This window comes from Phaenicophaeus curvirostris, chromosome 10, assembly GCF_032191515.1.
Source record: "Phaenicophaeus curvirostris isolate KB17595 chromosome 10, BPBGC_Pcur_1.0, whole genome shotgun sequence".
NCBI classification, from domain to species: Eukaryota; Metazoa; Chordata; class Aves; order Cuculiformes; family Cuculidae; genus Phaenicophaeus; species Phaenicophaeus curvirostris.
In genome coordinates, this window is record NC_091401.1 from 26,445,980 (window position 1) to 26,465,839 (window position 19,860).

General features: G+C 47.5%; 1 protein-coding gene across 2 annotated transcripts in view; it reads right to left on the minus strand.

Moving 5' to 3' along the window:
• The window catches only part of RYK (receptor like tyrosine kinase), a 35,519-nt gene that overhangs the window by 14,197 nt on the left and 1,462 nt on the right, over positions 1–19,860 (minus strand). Inside the window, exons 2-9 of one of the 2 annotated variants that reach the window (XM_069865231.1) lie at positions 11,303–11,424; positions 9,384–9,483; positions 8,164–8,298; positions 5,940–5,996; positions 5,385–5,529; positions 2,183–2,284; positions 978–1,111; positions 408–494 (exon numbers count right to left, since the gene is read on the minus strand). In XM_069865231.1, the coding sequence (XP_069721332.1) occupies positions 408–494; positions 978–1,111; positions 2,183–2,284; positions 5,385–5,529; positions 5,940–5,996; positions 8,164–8,298; positions 9,384–9,483; positions 11,303–11,424 (882 nt within the window). The remainder of the gene's footprint in view (positions 1–407; positions 495–977; positions 1,112–2,182; positions 2,285–5,384; positions 5,530–5,939; positions 5,997–8,163; positions 8,299–9,383; positions 9,484–11,302; positions 11,425–19,860) is intronic. The other variant, XM_069865232.1, reaches the window with a different exon arrangement.

Consider the following 19,860-nt stretch of genomic DNA (forward strand, 5'->3'; position numbering starts at 1 on the left):
CAGGAATTTTATGGGGAGGCCCAGGATTCGAGCCTGGCAAGCCTAAGATCACAGAAACTACACCTCATCCTTTGTACGGCCACACACATTTCTTAGAGATTTTAGGCTGCATTGCAGGTGCCTTTTCCAGCAGTTTGCAGGGGGAAAGGCCGGGGATAGAAAGAACAGTGACATGCGAGAGGAAAAAAACAGTATAGCATTTACTCAGAATAACTGCAGGCACTGGTGGAGAACACACGCATTTTTCTTCCATATAAGATTTCTGTTCTCGCTGGCTGAAGGCAGCATCCAAATTGCTTTTGCTTTTTAAGCGTATCTTGGGCAGAAGAGGGTTGTTTTTAAAGCCAGATTTTATGCACCACAACCCAAACAACAGGACACAAAACCACCCCTTTGTGTAAACGTACCTTTAACGGTTTTGACAAACACTTGTTTCTCTTTGCTGGGGTCTTTTTCTTCTATTAGAATCCCAAGGAAAATGCGCCCAAACGTGCCTACAAAGAGAACAGGTCAGTGTGATGTGGTGAAGATGGGGTGATAGCATTAATAGAATCAAATAGCTATTAAGAAAACACCTTAAATTATCGGCCACCGCAGAGTTAGGAACCACGGCAGTTAAAGATTGAGTCCTGAATGCCCAGTTAAGTCAACAATTCATAACCCAAGCATCTCTCCAGCAGGAGGTGGATTCGACCGTATGCAGGAATTGCTGGAAGTCTCAGACAACTAAAATGTAGGGGGTGAGCATGAGAGGGGACCAACAACAGCAGCAGAACACAGTTCAATGGAGTACCAGTACGGGTGAGGGGTTTATTCGTGGCAGCTCAGTCTTTGTCAACTGCCTGCACCAAAAGCTCCAGCTCCAGCCTTTTCTCATCCTTTTTCCCCATCATCCGTGATGAGTTTCAGCATAAGTAACACGCATATATACATATACACCACATTGTAGCCAACAAGTGGCTGAGTCCTGTAAATACCTTCTTGAAGCACATCTTTTAGAGTTATCCTCTCCCTGGAGATGGCAATGTCCTTCACTTTAGCTTTTGCTTCCATCAGCGTGACACTTTTAAGATCATTCTTCTCTATCCGTAATGTAGGATAACCTGAGGAGCCAGCAGAGCCAAACAAACCCATATAAATACCCTTACAGTGAGAACACAAGCGCATTGCTTCACCCCAGCACCACCTACAGGTATAGAGACAGGCAAGCAGCGTGTATTTCAAAAGTTGTTCCTCTGGCTGGGCTCCCCCGGTTTTCTCATTGTAAAACATAAACCCTCGCCTCCCTTTGGATCCTTTAAAGCAGGCTCTGCAGCAGCAGCTTATACCCCTAAGCCCTGCCTGCTTCCAGCAGCCACACACGCAGAGCCAGACCCACTAAACACCAGCCACGGGGCTCACACAGCGCAGCTACAAGCCAGTTCAGAGACCAAGTCAATCAAAAGCCCATCGCTCTATGAAAGAAGTGTGGGTTTGGCTGGTTCAGCTTCCCAGATCGTCGTGCAGACAAGCAGCATCAGTGTCAGCACAGGGGAAAGGCTTGTGGTCAGCCCAACGAGACCAAGGAATCACACACCAAGGGTGGCCCTACACCTCTTGATCAGGGAGGGCAGGGATAGGGCAAGGGAAACGGTTTTCAGCTGAAAGAGGGGAGACAGAGACATTAGGAAGAAATGCTTTCCTGGGAGGGTGGAGAGGCCCTGGCCCAGGCTGCCCAGAGCAGTTGGAGCAGCTGGGGAAAGGGCTGGAGAGCAAGGGTTCTGAGAGGCGGTCGAGGGCCCCAGGGCTGTTTAGCCTGGAGAGACCTCATCCTTGTCTACAACTGCTTGAAAGGACGTTGTGGTGAGGTGTGTGCTGGGCTCTTCTGGCAAGTGATGGGCAATAGGACAAGAGGAAATGGCCTCAAGACAGGACATCAGGAACAATTTCTCCATGGAAAGGGTTCTGGGGCCCTGGCAGAGGCTGCCCAAGAGGTGGTGGAGTCCCCATCCCTGGAGGGGTTTAACAGGTGGATGAGGTGCTCAGGGATCTGGTTCAGCAGTGGACAGGGACAGTTGGACTCAATCTCAAAGGTCTTTTCCAACCAAGCAATTCTATGATTTTATGGTTCTATGAAAAGCCTGATTTGTAGCCCAAAACCTCCAGCTCTGTCTGAGAGGGTCTGTAATCAGATTAACACTTACTGGTTACTGGCGTTGCGTTGTTGGGCGTGTCAGCCCGCAGGTACTGCGTCGTCTGTGTGGAAGGCTGCGATAGACCTTGCGAGCTACTGCTGTCACTGATGCTGTTTCAAAACAAAAATGGACACCAACGTGACCGCTTGCCACTGTAACGAATTCAAAATGAATGCATGAAAGTTAAAACTAGAAGGTTTTGTTTGTGGGTGAAGGCTGTACCTGGCGTTAGTTCAGATGCAGGGCCAGAAGCAGCTCTTTAGATCTCCCTCCCAAACTCACACATACATCCCCCTCCTTTTCTGAAACTTAGAAGCTTCTCTGCTTCTGCTGACAGTATCAGGAGAACAAAGAAGAGGCTGTTCTGGGGTACAACCCTCTGCTTTGCCAAATAATCAACATTTACTTTGCCCTCAGACTGCTATTGAGCACTGCCAGCCATCCTTGCAAGTTTTAGCCATGCTGGGCGATGCCCCCAAGGACCACTGTTAGTTTTGAAGTGAGACTTCCTCTAAGAAAAAGGCAGTGAAGTCAGCTCTTCCCCATTTCACCACAACCCCAGAGTGGTTTTTACCTGCCGAGTGGTTTCTGTAGAACAGACTCCCCTGACCTTCACAGTACAAGCACCAGGCTTAGTGATTTATAGCTGGCCTTGGTCTCTCTAGAAACCCTTTCTAAGGTTATTCCCACACTCACTGTCTCCCGACTGCAGGATCCCAGCACAGTTTTTAGCACGAGGTTTAAAGCCTCTTGCTAAAGTGGTCAGGCTTCTCCACTTTAACCTCCTTTAGAGCTTCTGACTGAATATTCTCTGGTGCAAGCAACTCGTTACAGCTCCTTTTAGCTATTGGCACTCATCGCATCAACACGCTGCTTCGCTGCAATCTGCTCTCCAGCAAGTTCCCTGCAATGAAGTGTCCCGGCACGGTCACTGCATTAAACACTGATGTGGAACTTGCATTTCAATTCCCTGCTCTGCCTGGAAACTCCTTTTGTAACCCGATCACCTCCCGGCCCTACAGATTTCTTTGGCCGGCTTCCTGCTACAGGCGTCTGAAAAAAGGAATTCTCTTTTTATGCCTGTTTAAGTTTGACAAACTGCCTTTCTGCTTGGCTTCACTCTGGTTTTTAGGCTTAACCAGCTCATGTTCATGAGCTTTCTTAGTCTTCTCACTGGTAAACTACGTCAGCTTTTTGAACGATGCCTTCTTGCTTTTGGTAACCTCTGTTATCCTGCTCCTAAGCCACGTCAATGTTCTCTGGGACCTTTTCAAGCTCCTTTAAAAGGAGGTATGCACGCATTTGCCCTGAACCTTCCACACAGTGTTTTAACACAGCCCATGTGCGGCCTGTGAACTCAGCTGCCTGGTTTCAGCCTCAATTTAACAACCTTCCTCATTTTTATGTAGTTCTGGCTTTCAAAGTCAAGAGCAACGGCAGTGGGTTTGCAGCCTCTGTCGCTCCTGGGAGGTCGCTAATCCTAATGATGTGATCATCTTCAATTCAGAACCCCTTTACAGCAACATTTTGAGCTTGTTATTCAAAGCCAAACCAAAAGCTGTTTCTTCCCTGACCAGTTCATTGACCAGGGGCTAGACTGAGCCATCACCGATCACACGTAATGCTGGTGTGTACTGTCAAGGCCAATTACAACACTGAACCAAGTGCTGAACCACCAGCTCGTCACCTTTTTTGCTGGCTCATTGCACACTGCCCGTTCTGAAAACGGAACTCCATAGATCCTGATTTTCGGGCACATTTTGCCTCTGTTGCACCTTTGCTACGACACCAGTTGACCACAGCTCTTATTGCTGTGACCCAAACTGGGTCTCCGACACCAACACAGGAGCACAACCAAGGTTCTGTCACGTCAGGCACTTCTGGGCTCAAAGAATGGGTTAGCCCCCAGCTCTGCGAAGAGCTAAACCCCACTGCCTGCACCACCTCCACAGGAATTGCCAGAAGGCACATATAGAGTTAGGGCAAAGTCTTTAATACTTGCAGACCTCAGGGTATTGGAGCTAACTGAATTCTTAGCTTGTGTCCCCACAGAAATCCAGTACAATGGAGGGAATGAAAGGACGTTGGACTCAATGATCTGATGGGTCTTTACCAACCTGGTGATTCTATGATCCCACTGCTAGGCTGGACAGCCTCCCAAAATGCTCACTGAGGACACTATTCACACTCTCTATAAACGTAAGGCCTTCCTTTTCTGAAATAAAGCAAGCTGCACATCCTTTAACATCTTCAACAGACTGTAAACCCTCAGTAGACAAATGAGGAAACCCTGAGGCACAAATGAGGAAAGCTGACGAGTCCTTTGGTTAGATAAACCCTTACTACTGACTACACCGACACCCAGGCAGTCTGGGGATGCCAAAGGAGTAAAAGGCAGAAAGGAAAACAAAGAAAGATGAATGAACAGAGAAGAAGATGAAAAGGTGGATCTGCTCTGAGAGGCTACAGGCAGGAACAGAAGCTGTTCCAGATACCCTTTCAACACGGGAGGCCACCCACGGCCCAACTGCTTTCAGAAGGATTCGGTTTCAGAACTGCCTGCACCTGACTCAGCTTGTTCACGGCCTCGGCAGAGCTTCAGCACATCTGCTTCTCCAGCCTCCCCTCCACTCCGTGTTTAAACCCCCCTCAGCTGACTTGATTGCCCTTGGGTTCACATTACTGGTCCTTTTTCGTGCATGTGCCAGTTGGGTTTCTCTGGGTTGGAAATACATTTCAGAGCGAGCTCTTTTTCAGCTTTAGAAGCAGCCAGTTTTAATCCCCAGAGTCTACCCTGAGGCCAAAGCGAATGCCAGTAAGTCAATCAAAACAGAGCACTGAAATCCAGCTCCTGTACGAGTCAGTAACACAAATATTTTCGGTGTGCCCAGCAATCTATGAGATTTTCCTTCAATCCCTACAATCCCTATAGAGCCAATTCTGCTCTAATTTCCCCACTGCGTGCCCTCCATACAACTAACCTGGCAAAAAACCCAACAGCCAAAGCCTTGCTGCCCCCTAAGGAGCTGAGCAGCTAAACACCTGCAACTGCTGCCTTCCTGCACACAGCACTCGCCACCACCCTGTACAGGTAGCAACTGAGACAGCTTGGCTTCAGCAGAAGAAATCTGGAGCTCAAATGAGACCTTAACTCTCACAAATCTGGGTAAACGTGTCGCAGAAACGTGCCTGAACAGTTTGAACACATACCTGTCATCCAACTCTATCCTTTTCATGCTGTGGAGGTGCAAGACAGCCAATATTATTGCCACCAGGAATATAACAGCACAGCACACGCCGACACTGATATAAAACACACGGGTGGAAGTGGTGGGAGCCGTGTTTACAGGATCGACTGAAACAGAAAGGTGAAGAGTTACTGAACCTATCAAAAAACCAAACAAACAAACACCCAAAACTAAACCAATCCCAAACAAACAAGGAAACCCCAAAGTCTACAATCAAAACGAAATCCTGACAGGTCAGAACAGCAAACCAGACAGATTCTGCAGTCACCTCAACAGATCAGACTTGTATGGAAACCAAAGCTCCCGAGATGTTGTTAGGCATCTTGGAATAGGTTTCTTCTCTCTTCACTAGTATCTACGTCCAGTTAAAATAAGTAATTACCATCCCCCCTGTAGCATGGGTATAATACGAGTGTCTGAGGAGAGTCCTCCTAGGGAAAGCTGTGGGACCAGAAAGAACACCAGGAGTTTCTCATTGCCTAGACCCAGAACAAGCTGTCTGCTCAGGATTACTCACAGAAAGCCTTGCTGCTGTTTCTGTCAGACATCGGAGACTTCACTTCTGCTTCAAGCTCTAAAGAGAAGAGAGCAAACCATCAAGCTTGGCACACATTTACTGCTGTAGGCCCCTACACAAAGTCAATTGCCTTGTTTATGGAAAGACAAAGCCACTTCTCCAAGCAGGCGAGCTGACCCAAGGATTATCGTTGTCTCTAGGTCGCAATGTAAACATCTGCTGCTGTGTTCTACAATAAACAGCAGACTACTTTAAGGTGTGTGGGTCAGATGTGTTTCAACATGACACTCATGTCCATTGAGGCCAGGCTGGAACCCACTCCTACCTCCCTCCAGACTTCTTCGGCTTGGCCACCAACACCCCAAGGAGCAGACAGCAGTGAGGAGGTGCAGAGGATGCAAGCGTGTGCTACAACACCAAGCAAAGCCCTCACAGAATCACTTGCTGCATGATGGACGTTCATTTCCTGAATGTTCAGTCAATGCTATCCTCACCTTTTGGCAGAAACTCCACCTCTACTCATTCTAAGGAAAAGCTGGAGATGCAGCTGTGGGTGCTGCACCTTATCAGCTGGTGCCAGTCTTCAGTGTTTCAAAATTGAAGGATGGAAGAAGCAATGCCTATTTAAACACTCAAAAATGGAACTGAAGGCACAGGGACGATACTCCATTTTGTGTGTGAATCGTCCTTCGTAAAGGGGATAAATTGTAGAATCATGGAATAGTTTGGTTTGGAAGGGCCCTCAAAGACCATCCAGTTCCAGCCCCTGCCAGGGACACCTCCCACTGGATTTGGTTTCTCCAAGTCCCATCCAACCTGGCCTGGAACCCCTCCAGGGATGGGGCAACCTGGGCCAGGGCCTCCCCTCCCTCACAGGAAAACATTTCTCCCTAAGATCTTGCCTCAATTTTCCCCCTTCCAATCTAAAGCCATTCCCCCACAGCCTGCCACTCCACGTCCTTGTAAAAGTCCCTCCCCAGCTTTCCTGGAGCCCCTTTTAGCCCCTACCCTTATGTTTCGGGATTCTAGAACTGGGCACAGGTCTGGTCACGAAGAAGAGCAGGGCAAAACAACGGAGCACAGGCTGTGGAGACAGCTTCTGAGGAACCTCACGGAGGATCCGCACGTGGCTGAGGTAACAGGATGAATTCCTGTGGCGGCAAAGGCACGGCCCCACTCACACATCTCCCTCCCACTCCCAGCTGCGGGAGCTGCTTCCTCCCCGGCACAGCCAGTTCAGCCTGACAAACTTGTGACAAACTAACCCAGGGAAGGGAAAATCCAAGCATTTTTCTTCCTTCATGTTTTTTCCTCTTTTTAAACCTCAGAAGGAATCATTATGAACGCCTCGAGCAAAACCGCAAGTTCCTGCACACTTTTAACTTATGCAACTGAATCGAATCAGAAATCCCCGAGTGCTCTGTACTGATCAACTCAACACACATCAAAACCAGTCACTGACACATTTATGAACTCACAGAAACATGATCTATGTAGGAATCACTTCTGCATAATTTCAGAACAGCCCTATATCACCTGCCCTGGTAACTCTGCGGTGCCTACAGAAACCTCCTCTGCTCACTCAGCAGCTCAATAAGCTCCGAGGGGATAAGCAGCGCTGGCTTCCCCCACTTGGAACATTTGAGCAAGTACCTAGGAAAACATAAAATAAAGGCAAAACCATTTCTTCCTAATGTCTCATCTAAATCTCCCCCCTCCCAATTTAAAGCCTTTGCCCCTCATCCTATCACTCTAGGCCCTTGTAAAAATCCCCTCCCAGCTTTCTTGAAGTTCCTTTCAGCACTGGAAGCTGCTCTAAGGTCACCCTAGAGCCTTCTCTTCTCCAGGCTGAACAACCCCAACTTTCTCAGCCACCTTCCAGAGGTTCATCCTAAGAAAGTGACAAATCCCCCTCTGAAAAGCCCGTTACTGTCCTCGTTGGCTCAAAGCAAGCTGAACAAAGCCAGGAGGAACACGGACCTAGAGAGGTGGCCATCCTCAGCTGCTGCCAGAGGACAGGGCACCACAGCAGTTCTTAAGGAGTGTACAGTTCTTGGGATTCTCCAAAACAAACCAGGTTTTACCTGGTTTCTTCCCATCCTCCCCACCATTCACTCCTGGAGCCGTGACTCAAGTCCTGGACCATCACACACCTTCTCACGCCTTTTTTCCTATCGTATTTCAACACTAAAAGCTTTTTAATACTTGGAACTTAATGTCTTACTTTTGTAGCACATTTTCCTTCGTTTGAAATTTAAAACTGTGATGTTTTTCGATGAATTTATTGTCAAGTTGAGCTGCATTAGGATTGCGACCTCGGAGTCGAGTCTGCCAGTGCAGGAGAGTTCGACACGGAACACTGCAAACAGACCACAAACAGGCGGCAGAGTTAAGTTTGAGCACTTTTCAGGCATTGTAGCAAAAAAACCCATTTAAATAAGGGTTTTATTATAACGTATGGTTTAAAAGATCTTGCTGTTAAGAAATGCTATTTCAGTCTTCATGCCCAGCAACTTCAGAAAACTATTGAAGGGAACCATTTCGAAATCAATTAATGTGAGTTATAGCATAAGTCTACAGACCCCTAAAGCCATATTTTCAGATAAATGACAAGCATCTCCAGCACAGGCTTTGGGGTTAAACTGCTGTCACAAGAGAAACTTCTGCTATCATAGAAATCCAGGGCATTGTTTTCCTCATTGCCTTTTTAACTGCTCTAAACATTCACTTCTTGCACAACCACTAAGTTTAAATATTTTGCTCTCGGCAAATCTGACAGCAATCAAAGCTTAAACTAATATGACAATATTTACTTTCTAGCTTCTTATTTATGCCAACAGAACAGACACAACAAGCCTCGTCCCCCAGTGCCTGCTTTCCCAAAATAGGGATACACAATCAAAACATCAAGAGATACTCTATTACGTGGGTATCAGAGCACCAGACAGCACGGAACCACCAGCAAACAAGCATGAACGATGATCATTTGCAGACAGCCCAATACGAATGCAATCGCTTCCAGTATAAATGGAATGGATGGAATGGATTGGGTTGGAAGGGATCTTGAAGCCCATCCAGTTCCACCTCTGCCATGTGCAGGGACACTTCCTCCTGGATCAGGGGCTCCAAGCTCCATCCAACCTGACCTTAGACACCTCCAGGGATGGGGCAGCCACCCCTGCTCTTGCATGTGTACACAAAGACAAAAAAGGTGTTTCATTTCCAGAGATATCTCTATCCTCCAATAAACAAGGGGAAAAAAAATACTTCTCTCAGGGTCACAGTGTCAACCTCCAATACCTTTTAGCAGCATCCTAACTGTGCAGGAGGCCTGTAAACATGATATTTACTAGAGGAAAAATTATGCTCCTCAACAACCCTACAGACCAGAAAGCACCAGTAGTGTCGGCACCGTCCAAGGGCTTCCAAGGGCGGCGAGTTTACCTGAAAGGGTGCGAGGAACTTCCCCTTGGAGAGAAATGTTGGCCTGGGGCACAGCCATCGCCATGGGATTATCCACCTGAAACCCCAGTTTATACTCAACCTAGAATGAGAATTGAGAGAGGGAAAACATGTAAGTCTCTACGGTAGTAAAAAGAAATACTACCTTTCCGTAATTATTCCCAAAATTGAAAAACTAACTCATTTTCAAAGAGCGCTGGTGATTTTCGGAGCCCAAACTCAAGGTTTCTTATGTTACACGTAAATACCAGAGCTCTGCGACAGTTCCCATTACAACAGCCAAAATAGACGCCGCTCTTGAAACCATTCTTGAAGATTTGTGGCAGAAAAGTGCTGTAACAAAAAAAACTCACCACAAACCTCACTTGCTGATACATTTAAACTCACTTGTTCAAAAGCCAGTTTGTTAAAACCATAGGAATTCAAACAATCCCCCCTCCTCTCCTCAGTTTTATAAACTACGCAGCCAACATCGCCTACAAACAGTTCACTCGACTATAGGCAAGGCTTTGTTTCCACTCAAGAAGCTGATTCTGCAAATATTCATTCAGAGAAAAGCACGGGACTTATTGTAACGGAGTCGTAAGCTCCTGCTGGAAACTCATTCTCTCCACCTGCACTCATCTTGATCAATTCGGTCTGACTTTGTCCCATTAGTTTCTTCCCCCCCTCTTTTCTAAAGGATAACAGGATGCGTTTATGTTATTGATTTAGTTTTCAGTGAAGACACCAAGGGTAGGAATATGACTCGGTTTGAGCTCCTCACCCATCCTACAAAGCCAGCACAGAAGATGCTGAGCAGAGCAATTGTGGTAACGGAAGCAGAGCTACACGTGCTCAAAAATTCTGATTCCGGATTCCCAGCCAGGCCTGAGGAAACTCGAGGCAGGCACGGTGGGGCGAGCAGCTCGCGGGGAACCTGTAACAAGGAGACTCCTTCCAAGGTCCTACTCAAATGGCGAGTGATAGAACTGCCTGGGAAGGTGGAATATGATACCAGGGAGAAGGGCTACCCAACACCGCTGCACCCCAAATTCACATCTCAACAGACTGCACCAAAAGGGAAGGGCACCAGCAGAAGGGATCCCAAGAACAGACACTGGCAGAGCTGTTAAGGATTATTGTTCCTACTGCAGTCTTTCCTGCTTAAGGACGGGAGAATAATCACCACTCAGGTTTAGAGCAAAGAATGAGCATCTGGCAGAGAATAAACAGATCATTTTAGAGACAAAAATAAGCTGTTCAGTAACTGGAAATCCTTCAAACTGGAAGAGCATACGGAATCTTTACAACAGCTGCTGCTGCACGCTCCAGCCACGGTGATTAAGTGAAATCAAAATCCCTTTCCATTTAATTTGGAGTCGGTAATAACATACTAGATACTACTTTTATAGGTTCTTCTCTGCTCCAAACATGTGTTTCTAGACAGCTCTAAAACACAACTACTCTACATTTGATTCCCAGATTTATTTTCTCCATTTTTCTCCATTTTGATTTCCACTTTCAGTTCCCAGCTGCCCCTTCCATGCAATCAATGCACCCCCAGAAAAGACTGCACAGCCAGCGGCTTGGACACAGGGAATCCTAGACTGGTTTGGGTGAGAAGGGATCCTAAAGCCCATCCAGTCATACACTGGGCAACCAGTTCACACATGCAGCTTGCCAGAAGGAAGCAGCGTAAAATACTTTGAAATAAGTGCTTAGCATTTCTAAAACAAGAAAGGAATAATCCGGATACTTATCACCTTCACTTACTGCCTACAAGCACGTAAATTATTCTTTGCACCTACCACATGCTACCTTTTGCAAAGAAAATGAGTATTAAATTGTAATAGTGAGTATTTACTGAGCAATACAGATGATGTATCCCGTACCCAAACCCCGCAGTGCTGCCCGCTCACCTTGGATTTCGCATGCCAGCTGAAGTGAAGGTTGTTGGTCTCGCTGGGTATTAAGAGATTGAAGGACAATGCATAGTGATTAACCACATCATTCCTCACGTAAGACAACTCTGCATCGAGACCTGTAATGAAAAAGAAAAGTGTAAGAGGAAGAAGAGCAGGACCCGCAGTAACACATTAGAACAAACAGCTCTCAGCACCACGAGCTCCACTTGTGTTTGGGTGTCTGAGCAAATAAATCCTTGCTTGAGTCCATAAACCCATTTGCAGGTTTGGAGACCAGGGCTCGTGCGCGTCAGCATTAACAAGAGGGCTTCAAATTCTCATAAAGCAGCAATCTGGGAGAGATGCCATAGCCTGGGTGACAAGCTGGAACAGGTGAAAGCTGGAATGGAACGAAGGAAACGCGGCTTTCAAACAGTCCTCCCAGAGAGTCGTCACAGGCTCTCCTGAGCACCCCTGCCTGCTTCTGGGAACCAGGGTCTGGTTTTGCTCTTATTCACAACTGCGTACATTCAAACTGAACTGCCTGGATCATCAGCTTGTTAGCTGTGAGTAACTCCTCCTGAACAGCTCATTTCTTGAGCTGAGGCACATAAGCGCTATGGAACTAACTTCAAAGCAATTGGGACCACAACAGAAAGCAGGTAAGGAGACCAGGAGGGACACCTGCACCCCAAATAATATTTACTGCCTACCCTTTGCTCTCTTGACTCTGAAGTAGATCTAGATAACTGAAAGACCCACAAAACTACTTCCTACGGATCACAACAGTGTATTTTCCTAAATAAGACGCATTCTCTGATATTAAAAACCCTGAAGTCACCCTTATATTTCACTGCACACTTGGGAACGTAAATGATGGAGTGCTTTTATTATGGATAAAAAGTCAAGAAAACTGGACTGTGCCTCCAAAACGACGGCATTTAAGGCATCCCGAAGCTATTCTGAGAATTGTGAAAGGGTTGGGAGGTTTTGAAGAAAGGAAAAAAACAAATCAAAGGTAACTATTGAACTGTGCAGATGAGCTGCATGGGCAGAGAGGGAGAACCAGCTTGAGAGAGAAAGAATTAGTGCAAAACCTGGGCACGAGCTGGTGCCAAGCGATAACCACTCTCTTATTCCAGAACTGGATTTAATCCACCGCGCTTTCCCAGGATACAGAAACGCAGCCAAGACATTCCTCTTCCCTCCTGTGGCTGGTAAGTGCCTGTACTCCCTGCTGGCTCATTAGTGTCCTGAAACTTCATCAGAACCCAGGAATCGATAGTCATGGATACTGGGGGACTGCGAGGGAGAGAGCCCAAGAGACTGGAATCAACAGAACAGAGTCATCCCAAAGAGGAAAGCTCGCAAACAAGGTCAGGAACAGAAAGATGCATCTGCTGGGTGGAATCAGCCCAAGACAGGATAAATAAAACAGAAGTTAAACGATTTGTCCGTAATTCCAATAATAAATGGCAAGTGCAAAAGCACAACCACCGATAAAACCGGGAGAAGGGGGAAGCACATGCACCTCGACACAGAAAAGAGATTTGAAAACATATAACAAATACCACTGCTCAAACAGCTTGTCTGGAGAATCTTTACAGATATACATGGCTTTACGTGAAAGCTACCTCCGGTCCAGAAAACCCAGGAGAAGGACAGAGAGGAGCTCAGATCTCTCAGACACTTGTCACAGGATCACTTTTCAGCTGAAAGAGGGAAGACTGAGATGAGATCTTAGGGAGAAATGTTTTCCTGGGAGGGTGGGGAGGCCCTGGCCCAGGCTGCCCAGAGCAGGGGTGGCTGCCCCATCCCTGGAGGGGTTCAAGGCCAGGTTGGATGGGGCTTGGAGCCCCTGATCCAGTGGGAGGTGTCCCTGCCCATGGCAGGGGTGAGACTGGACAGGCTTTAAGGTTCCTTCCGATCCAAACCATCCCATGATTCTATGAAATTAAGCAAGGCACTGCCAACACACAGCCTAAAGCAGCAAGTCACACACAAGTTATACTTGTTAAACCTCAAGTTTTCACTTTTTTAAAAGGTAAACCTCCTTCAAACACAGAAGTAGGGTGAGATGAAATCTGGTAGCGAGCAGAGTGCTGAGGAATACGATGCTTTATGCCATATATGGAATGATAAATGGAGAAAAGAGGTGGCTCTGGAGGCAAAACACAGATGCGTTACGAACAGCTAGAAAAAGGGACAGGTCTTCAATCATTGCTTTCTCACCAAAGCAGGTGGAGAACCTTACAAAGAAATACCAAAGTACTGGGTTACACACACTGCAGAGCAGGAAAAGCAGCTTTTCAGTTGGTTTGAGCAGCCTATTGGCAACGAACAGCGCAAAAGCCCAAGCTGCAGCGCAAGCCTCCTTATGTGTCCATATGTGGGCGATGCACGACACTGAAGGATCAGTTTTCTCATCACTCGGACCTGACTAACCCACAGCAGCCCATGAGAGATCAGCAAGACCAAGGCTTTGCTTTGATGCCAGGGCAAAACCAACCCCCTTTTACCCAGGCAACCCCTAAACCTCATTACGAACTTCCACAACTCTAACTCCCACCCCTGAGCACAAACATGAAAGCATAAATTGGAAGTTGAATGCAAACACAAAGGTAAATTCAAGCAGCGCCATGGAGAAAGACCATCATACTTTGCGCTGTTTAACATAACAAAACATCTGAAGGAGCTCAGAAAGGAAGGAGAGAGGCCAATTTTAATTCCCAAATGCAGGAGACGCTAAGCAGCCCTTGTGTTCATGACAAAATTGGATCATGTCAGTCCAGCAGCCCAACAAAACACTGCTTTTCAAACGCCCTTGTGTCAGTGCAGCCTGGCTTCAACTCCCTTTTTTTCTTTCTCCTTAAGCACAAAACACAAAAGAAACTTGGCCGCCGTCAGCATGGGGAAAACAAGATTTTATTCTTACGAAGCAAGTCTATCCTACACCAGGCACCCACAGCAACACGTTCTTCCTACAGACAGTGACAGCACTCAATCACGTTATTCCAGGTACCAGACTTCAAATCACCAGAAGTTCCATCTGGAAGATTATGGCTAAAACTCAAGTATGAATGTACGATGTAGGAGTTTGATGAGATTGCCCTCTCTAAAATACTGCTTGTTGCAATATGAATGACTTCCAGCGCTGAAAAGGGCTCCAGGAAAGCTGGGAGGGGCTCTGGATCAGGGAGTGCAGGGATAGGATGAGGGGAAGGGTTTTCAGCTGAAAGAGGTGAGACTGAGATGAGATCTTAGGGAGAAATGTTTTCCTGGGAGGGTGGGGAGGCCCTGGCCCAGGTTGCCCAGAGCAGGGGTGGCTGCCCCATCCCTGGAGGGGTTCCAGGCCAGGTTGGATGGGGCTTGTAGCCCCTGATCCAGTGGGAGGTGTCCCTGCCCATGGCAGGGGTGGAACTGGATGGGCTTTAAGGTCCCTTCCAACTCAAACCATTCCATGATTCTATGAGGATAGAAAACAACACACAAGGAATTCAATTTGAGGAAATAGTCAATTTAACTTCAAGGCAATGACTGCGTCCTTGAAAACCAACTGAGGCTCCCTAGCAGGAAATCATAGCAGGAAGCTTCCCAACATCTAGCAAACAAGAGGGAAAGCTCTTAACTGAGAGCTGTCATTGAATCTCTGAATCCTCACTGCCAGATCACCCACAATTCCCCTTGTTGATGCTGTTCAATAGAATTTGCAAGTCCAAGACAACAAGCAAACAGGATTTTTCTCACTGAAGCCAGAGAGCAGCCCCCTTCTACAGGAAGCAGCTTTCACTAGGAGATGGCACTGCAGAGATGAAAGCATGAGGTATGTGCTCTTTACATCTGCAGAGATGCTGTAGAAAGCTATCATCACAGTGACATGAATTTAATGCAAAGCCACGCTTCACACAAACTAAAACCACATCTAAGTGTTTCTATGGCCATCTCAACACCAAGGAAAAGTGCTAAGCTCCATACCTTTCCTTCCATACAGAATGGCTCTACAAGGCCAGCTGCTAATAAAAACTAATACAGTTTTGCGAGAAAAAAAACACCTTTAGTTTATCAACCTGCTCAGCTTCACCACTGATACTGCTTGCTTTCTGTCTTCCGAGCGGTCGCAGCTTTCCAAGCAGCGGCGCCAACGCTTACATTCCCGCTCTTATCTTCCCCAGGCAGCACGCTGAAATCAATATACTGGTTAATTTAATTACAGCTATTCAACACTCAGTAAGTGGCAGCAGAATTGTAAAGCCTCACATTAGTTTCATGCTGCTGCTTCTGCTCCCAGATCTCCAAAGCAGTCAGTGCAAATATGCGAGTTATCCGCTTGGAAGGAGGACAAAGGCAGAGATGGAAGAGAAATAATGCGTCTGAAGCCTCTGCCGTCGCGCCCTTTGTAGTGCCACAAGGCATTCTCAGAGAGCAGTAGCATTCATTCTTACAGGGCATCGGCTGGTGCTGCTGCCATTCAGGGGAAAAAAAAGGGGAGAAAATTCAATTCATCGGGTACGACTCATTAAAGGCACTTCAGCCTTCACACACTGTGGGCTTTCACAGCCGAGAGCTGAAGTGTGCTTCCAAAACTGCGCACCGAGGTACTGGAGGAACAGCCTCTTGCTAAAGAGCAGCAGGAGCTGCAGGGACGTCTCAGCCCACGCAGCTGCAGGTAGGAATTAGTCATCATGCGATCCTGTTTCACAAGAGCTCCAACCACGAACCAAGATACACTTGGAATTTGCCTCATTAATTCAGTTTTTCCCATATCCAAGAAACTCCGAAAGGCACAAGGGGAGGAGAAAACACAAGTCTTCTCCATGAACTTCATTATTTGGAAGTACCACACGCCCCTGAGCACAGTGCAGCTCCTACCATGGCTCCCACTCTCTGGAAAACACCACCTTGGCACTTTCCACACCTGCGAGCATGATCACAGAATCATGGAGTGGTTTGGAATGGAAGGGACCTCAAAGCCCACCCAGTCCCACCCCTGTCATGGGCAGGGACACCTCCCACTGGCCCAGGCTGCTCCAAGCCCCATCCAGCCTGGCCTTGAACCCCTCCAGGGATGGGGCAGCCACCACTGCTCTGGGCAGCCTGGGCCAGGGCCTCCCTGCCCTCACAGCAAAACATTTCTACCCAAGATCTCATCTCAATCTCCCCTCTCTCAGATGAAAATCGTTCCCCTCGTCCTATCCCTACCCTCTCTGATCCAGGGCCCCTCCCCAGCTTGCCTGGAGCTGGTTTGCAAGCCTCACCTATATTGCAGGGGGGTTATGTGACCATATGCACCTCTGAAAAGCCATCCCCACGCTGTTTGAACTCTGGAAATGGGAAGTGAGGCAATAGCACGGAAAGGGGCAGAGGAACCCCAAAGGCAGCTTGTTCTCATAAACCTCCAAACAACACCGACACGGATCGCAGCGCTCAGGAAATCAGATGGACAAGCGTTCAAGCACACTGACAGGCTCCAAAATGAAAACAGATTGCTCGGCGCTGCCACGCAAGTGACTTGTCCCAACCTGCTGCAGCTCAGAAACGGCCAGAGCAAGCAGGAACCCTCCAAGCACTCAGCCAGCCTCAACCCCTCAGCCCCTCTGCTTCTCCAAAGTGACCCCGAGCACCTTCCACTGCCAAGCCTGGCTAATAAGTGCCAGTCGGGGGCTGTTGTTAGACTGAAGAGCTTCACGGGGCAAGGCAATAAAATAATTACCCTAAAACCAACACATCCAATTAAGTGGAACAGAGCAAGATATTCTGAGGCCACCAGCAGCAATTCAGTTTTGTTACAGTACCTGCTGTGTGCCAGGACTGGAAGCTTGCACTTTTAAGTTCCTTTTAAAGCGCAACCTGAAGCATCGACATGCAGGTTTCTGCAGAGACCAGCATGTGGACTGCAGCAATACAGCACCTGATTTGGCATATAACACACAAAAAGCTACTGTTCTTCAGAGGCGAGCACTTAAAAAGCTAGAAGATGATTTACAGACATGCACACAACCAAGTGGGATTCTGAGCTGCAGATCTCCTACCAGACACCTGCCTCAGCGCCTGAGCAGCGTCAACATCTACTCTTCAGCGGACATGTCGCTGACCCTCCAGCAGCTGCCTAGAGGCTCTGTGCTGTGCTTGCTCTGTCCTAAAGAGGTGCCACATAGAAGCAGCTGTAATTTACCCATCTCTCAAGAGAATTTACTCTAGGTGCCACTGATGAACTCATTGAGAGCCCAGCACTATGTCTCCAGTGGTGCTCTGGGCCGTAACACCATCAGAGAGGGCTTCTCACAAGGTCATGAGACTTCAAGAATGACGAGAAAGAAATACTTCAACCTTCCAATAATTTGAACATCCAGCCCAGCACGCTGATTTTTCAGCTCCCTTTCCTAGCAAGAACAAGTAACCAGGTGACAGACAAGGAAAGTGAGGATTTCCAGTCACTATAAATTCAGCACAAGTATCATAAAGTAGTTCTGACATAGATTCATGGAATGATTTGAGTTGGAAGGGACCTCCAAGCCCATCCAGTTCCACGGGCAGGGACACCTCCCACTGGATCAGGGGCTCCAAGCCCCATCCAACCTGGCCTGGAACCCCTTCAGGGATGGGGCAGCCACTCCTGCTCTGGGCAGCCTGGGAAGAATTTCTTCCTAACATCTGATCTAAACCTCCCCCCTCTAATTCATGAATTCCTGGTGCCAGTTCCCCAAAAAAATTATGTTATGAAAGCTGTTCCAAGGTATAAAATCAAGACACCGCCTTGTCAGCTGCCGCAGTAAGGAGATGCTCAGCCTCTGTCTGGGAGATTTCAGTCTCTGTTCAGGCCAGCGCTGTCTCCAAAAGAGCCAGAGGCCCATGATGCAGAAGGCCATCCACAAACCCAGTTCCACAGCTGGAAGACGTGTCATCTGCAAGACCAGAAAGGACTGCTGCTCAGCATCCTGGTGCCCTCTCATGAGTGCTGCAAAAGAGCTGCCAGTGACACAAGAAAAATTGCTCAAGTGATCCAACCATTTGTTATCACATGTTTACATTTATTCCAAACCAAATTCCTGATCTAAAGACATGTGGGGATGGTATTGGAAGCGTGGAAACACACCACAGGCTGCAGTGACCCTGTGAAACACTTGAGTTTATGAGCACTTCTGAAACCAAGGAGTTTTCTCTTCAACCACAGCAAGACAAAGGCAGAGAGGTAGCTGTTCAGAAAGAAAAGGTGGAAGAAACCAGCTCCCATGTTTGTGTTTGCAGCTTCACTGAACCCAAAAGCTCACAACATCACTTTCCTATCCGTTGTATTCCGCTGAACGACGGCTTTCCTCAAAGTCCCAGAAGCTGGAACGTCTCTTTGGAAGTTCATGCACACCGATGCAAGCGCTGAAACCAGACTTGACTGTGTGGAAGCACAGTTCAGATTTACAACTGAATGTTTTAAATCAGTTTGGTTTGTTTATGGGAGCACAAAGAATGGGAACAAACCCATCTCCCTCTGAGTCTCCTTGTGCCAGAGGAACATGAGAAGCAATGGGAGATTTGATCGCCTCTCTTTTGGTGCCTCATTAAATGACACCTTGCTGAAAACATCTAGTGTGTGCAAAAGGATACCCTTAAAAATCAGTTCTACTCGTGCCAACAACTTAAGGTGGATCATGAAACCTCGTCTACAACAGATTTGTAGCAGTTTGAGTCCCACCAAGGGGAACAAGTGCTGGTTATCTTTGCGTTAGGCTCTGGGTTACTCAAGCCTTTGGAGCTGCAGAAGTAGAGTCACTCGTTAAACATCGATACCTTAAGTGACAGAAACCAGCTACAGCCAGCATGAGGAACAAGTGGCTTCAGCCACGTGAGCAACGAACACCCATGGGGGAGGCTACAGGACACAATTTGATTCAAAAAAATAAGAACAGCAGCAGCCCTCCCCTGCTCAGTCGCTATGGAATGATGAATGATTACAGATCACGGAAGCCTGAGCAAATCCAACTACTCTGCATTTCAGGCCCCAGACGTGGGACTGCACAAACCATACCACTCGGTACACCCGAGATTAACTACTTGTTTAGAAACTCAGCTAGACAGCAGCCTGACACGCGGATCCTCCCTCCACAACGGAGCATCTGGCAGCGAGCACATGCAACGCACAACTGACGGCAACGGAACACGGATCACCACAGCAAGCCAAAAGGGAAAAAATGTTTACAGTGCTGCTCGCTCCTCGGGTCCCCTGCCATCAGCTAGAGCTCAAATCAACTGAAAATAGGTTTAATCTCTCCATTTGATGCAAATGAAGGCTTGCACTGCTTGCTTTTCAGCCTACAGAGACACAGGATGCTCACTGAAAAATAAACCACTGGGGATACCAACGTATTTGTTTTGAGACTCCAGCCACCAACTCTAAACAAGAGCCTAAGCAAGGCAAAGCTTACAGAAAACAAATCTGTGTTTAAACCAGACTCTCCGAGCGAAAAACTACTGTGAAAGCCGTCTGCGGCGGGCCAGATGGGAACTTCATGAACTGCCTCCAAGTACTCGCACAGCAATTGTCAGCTTGCCTGGAAATTAAGATTCCTTTCACACACGCA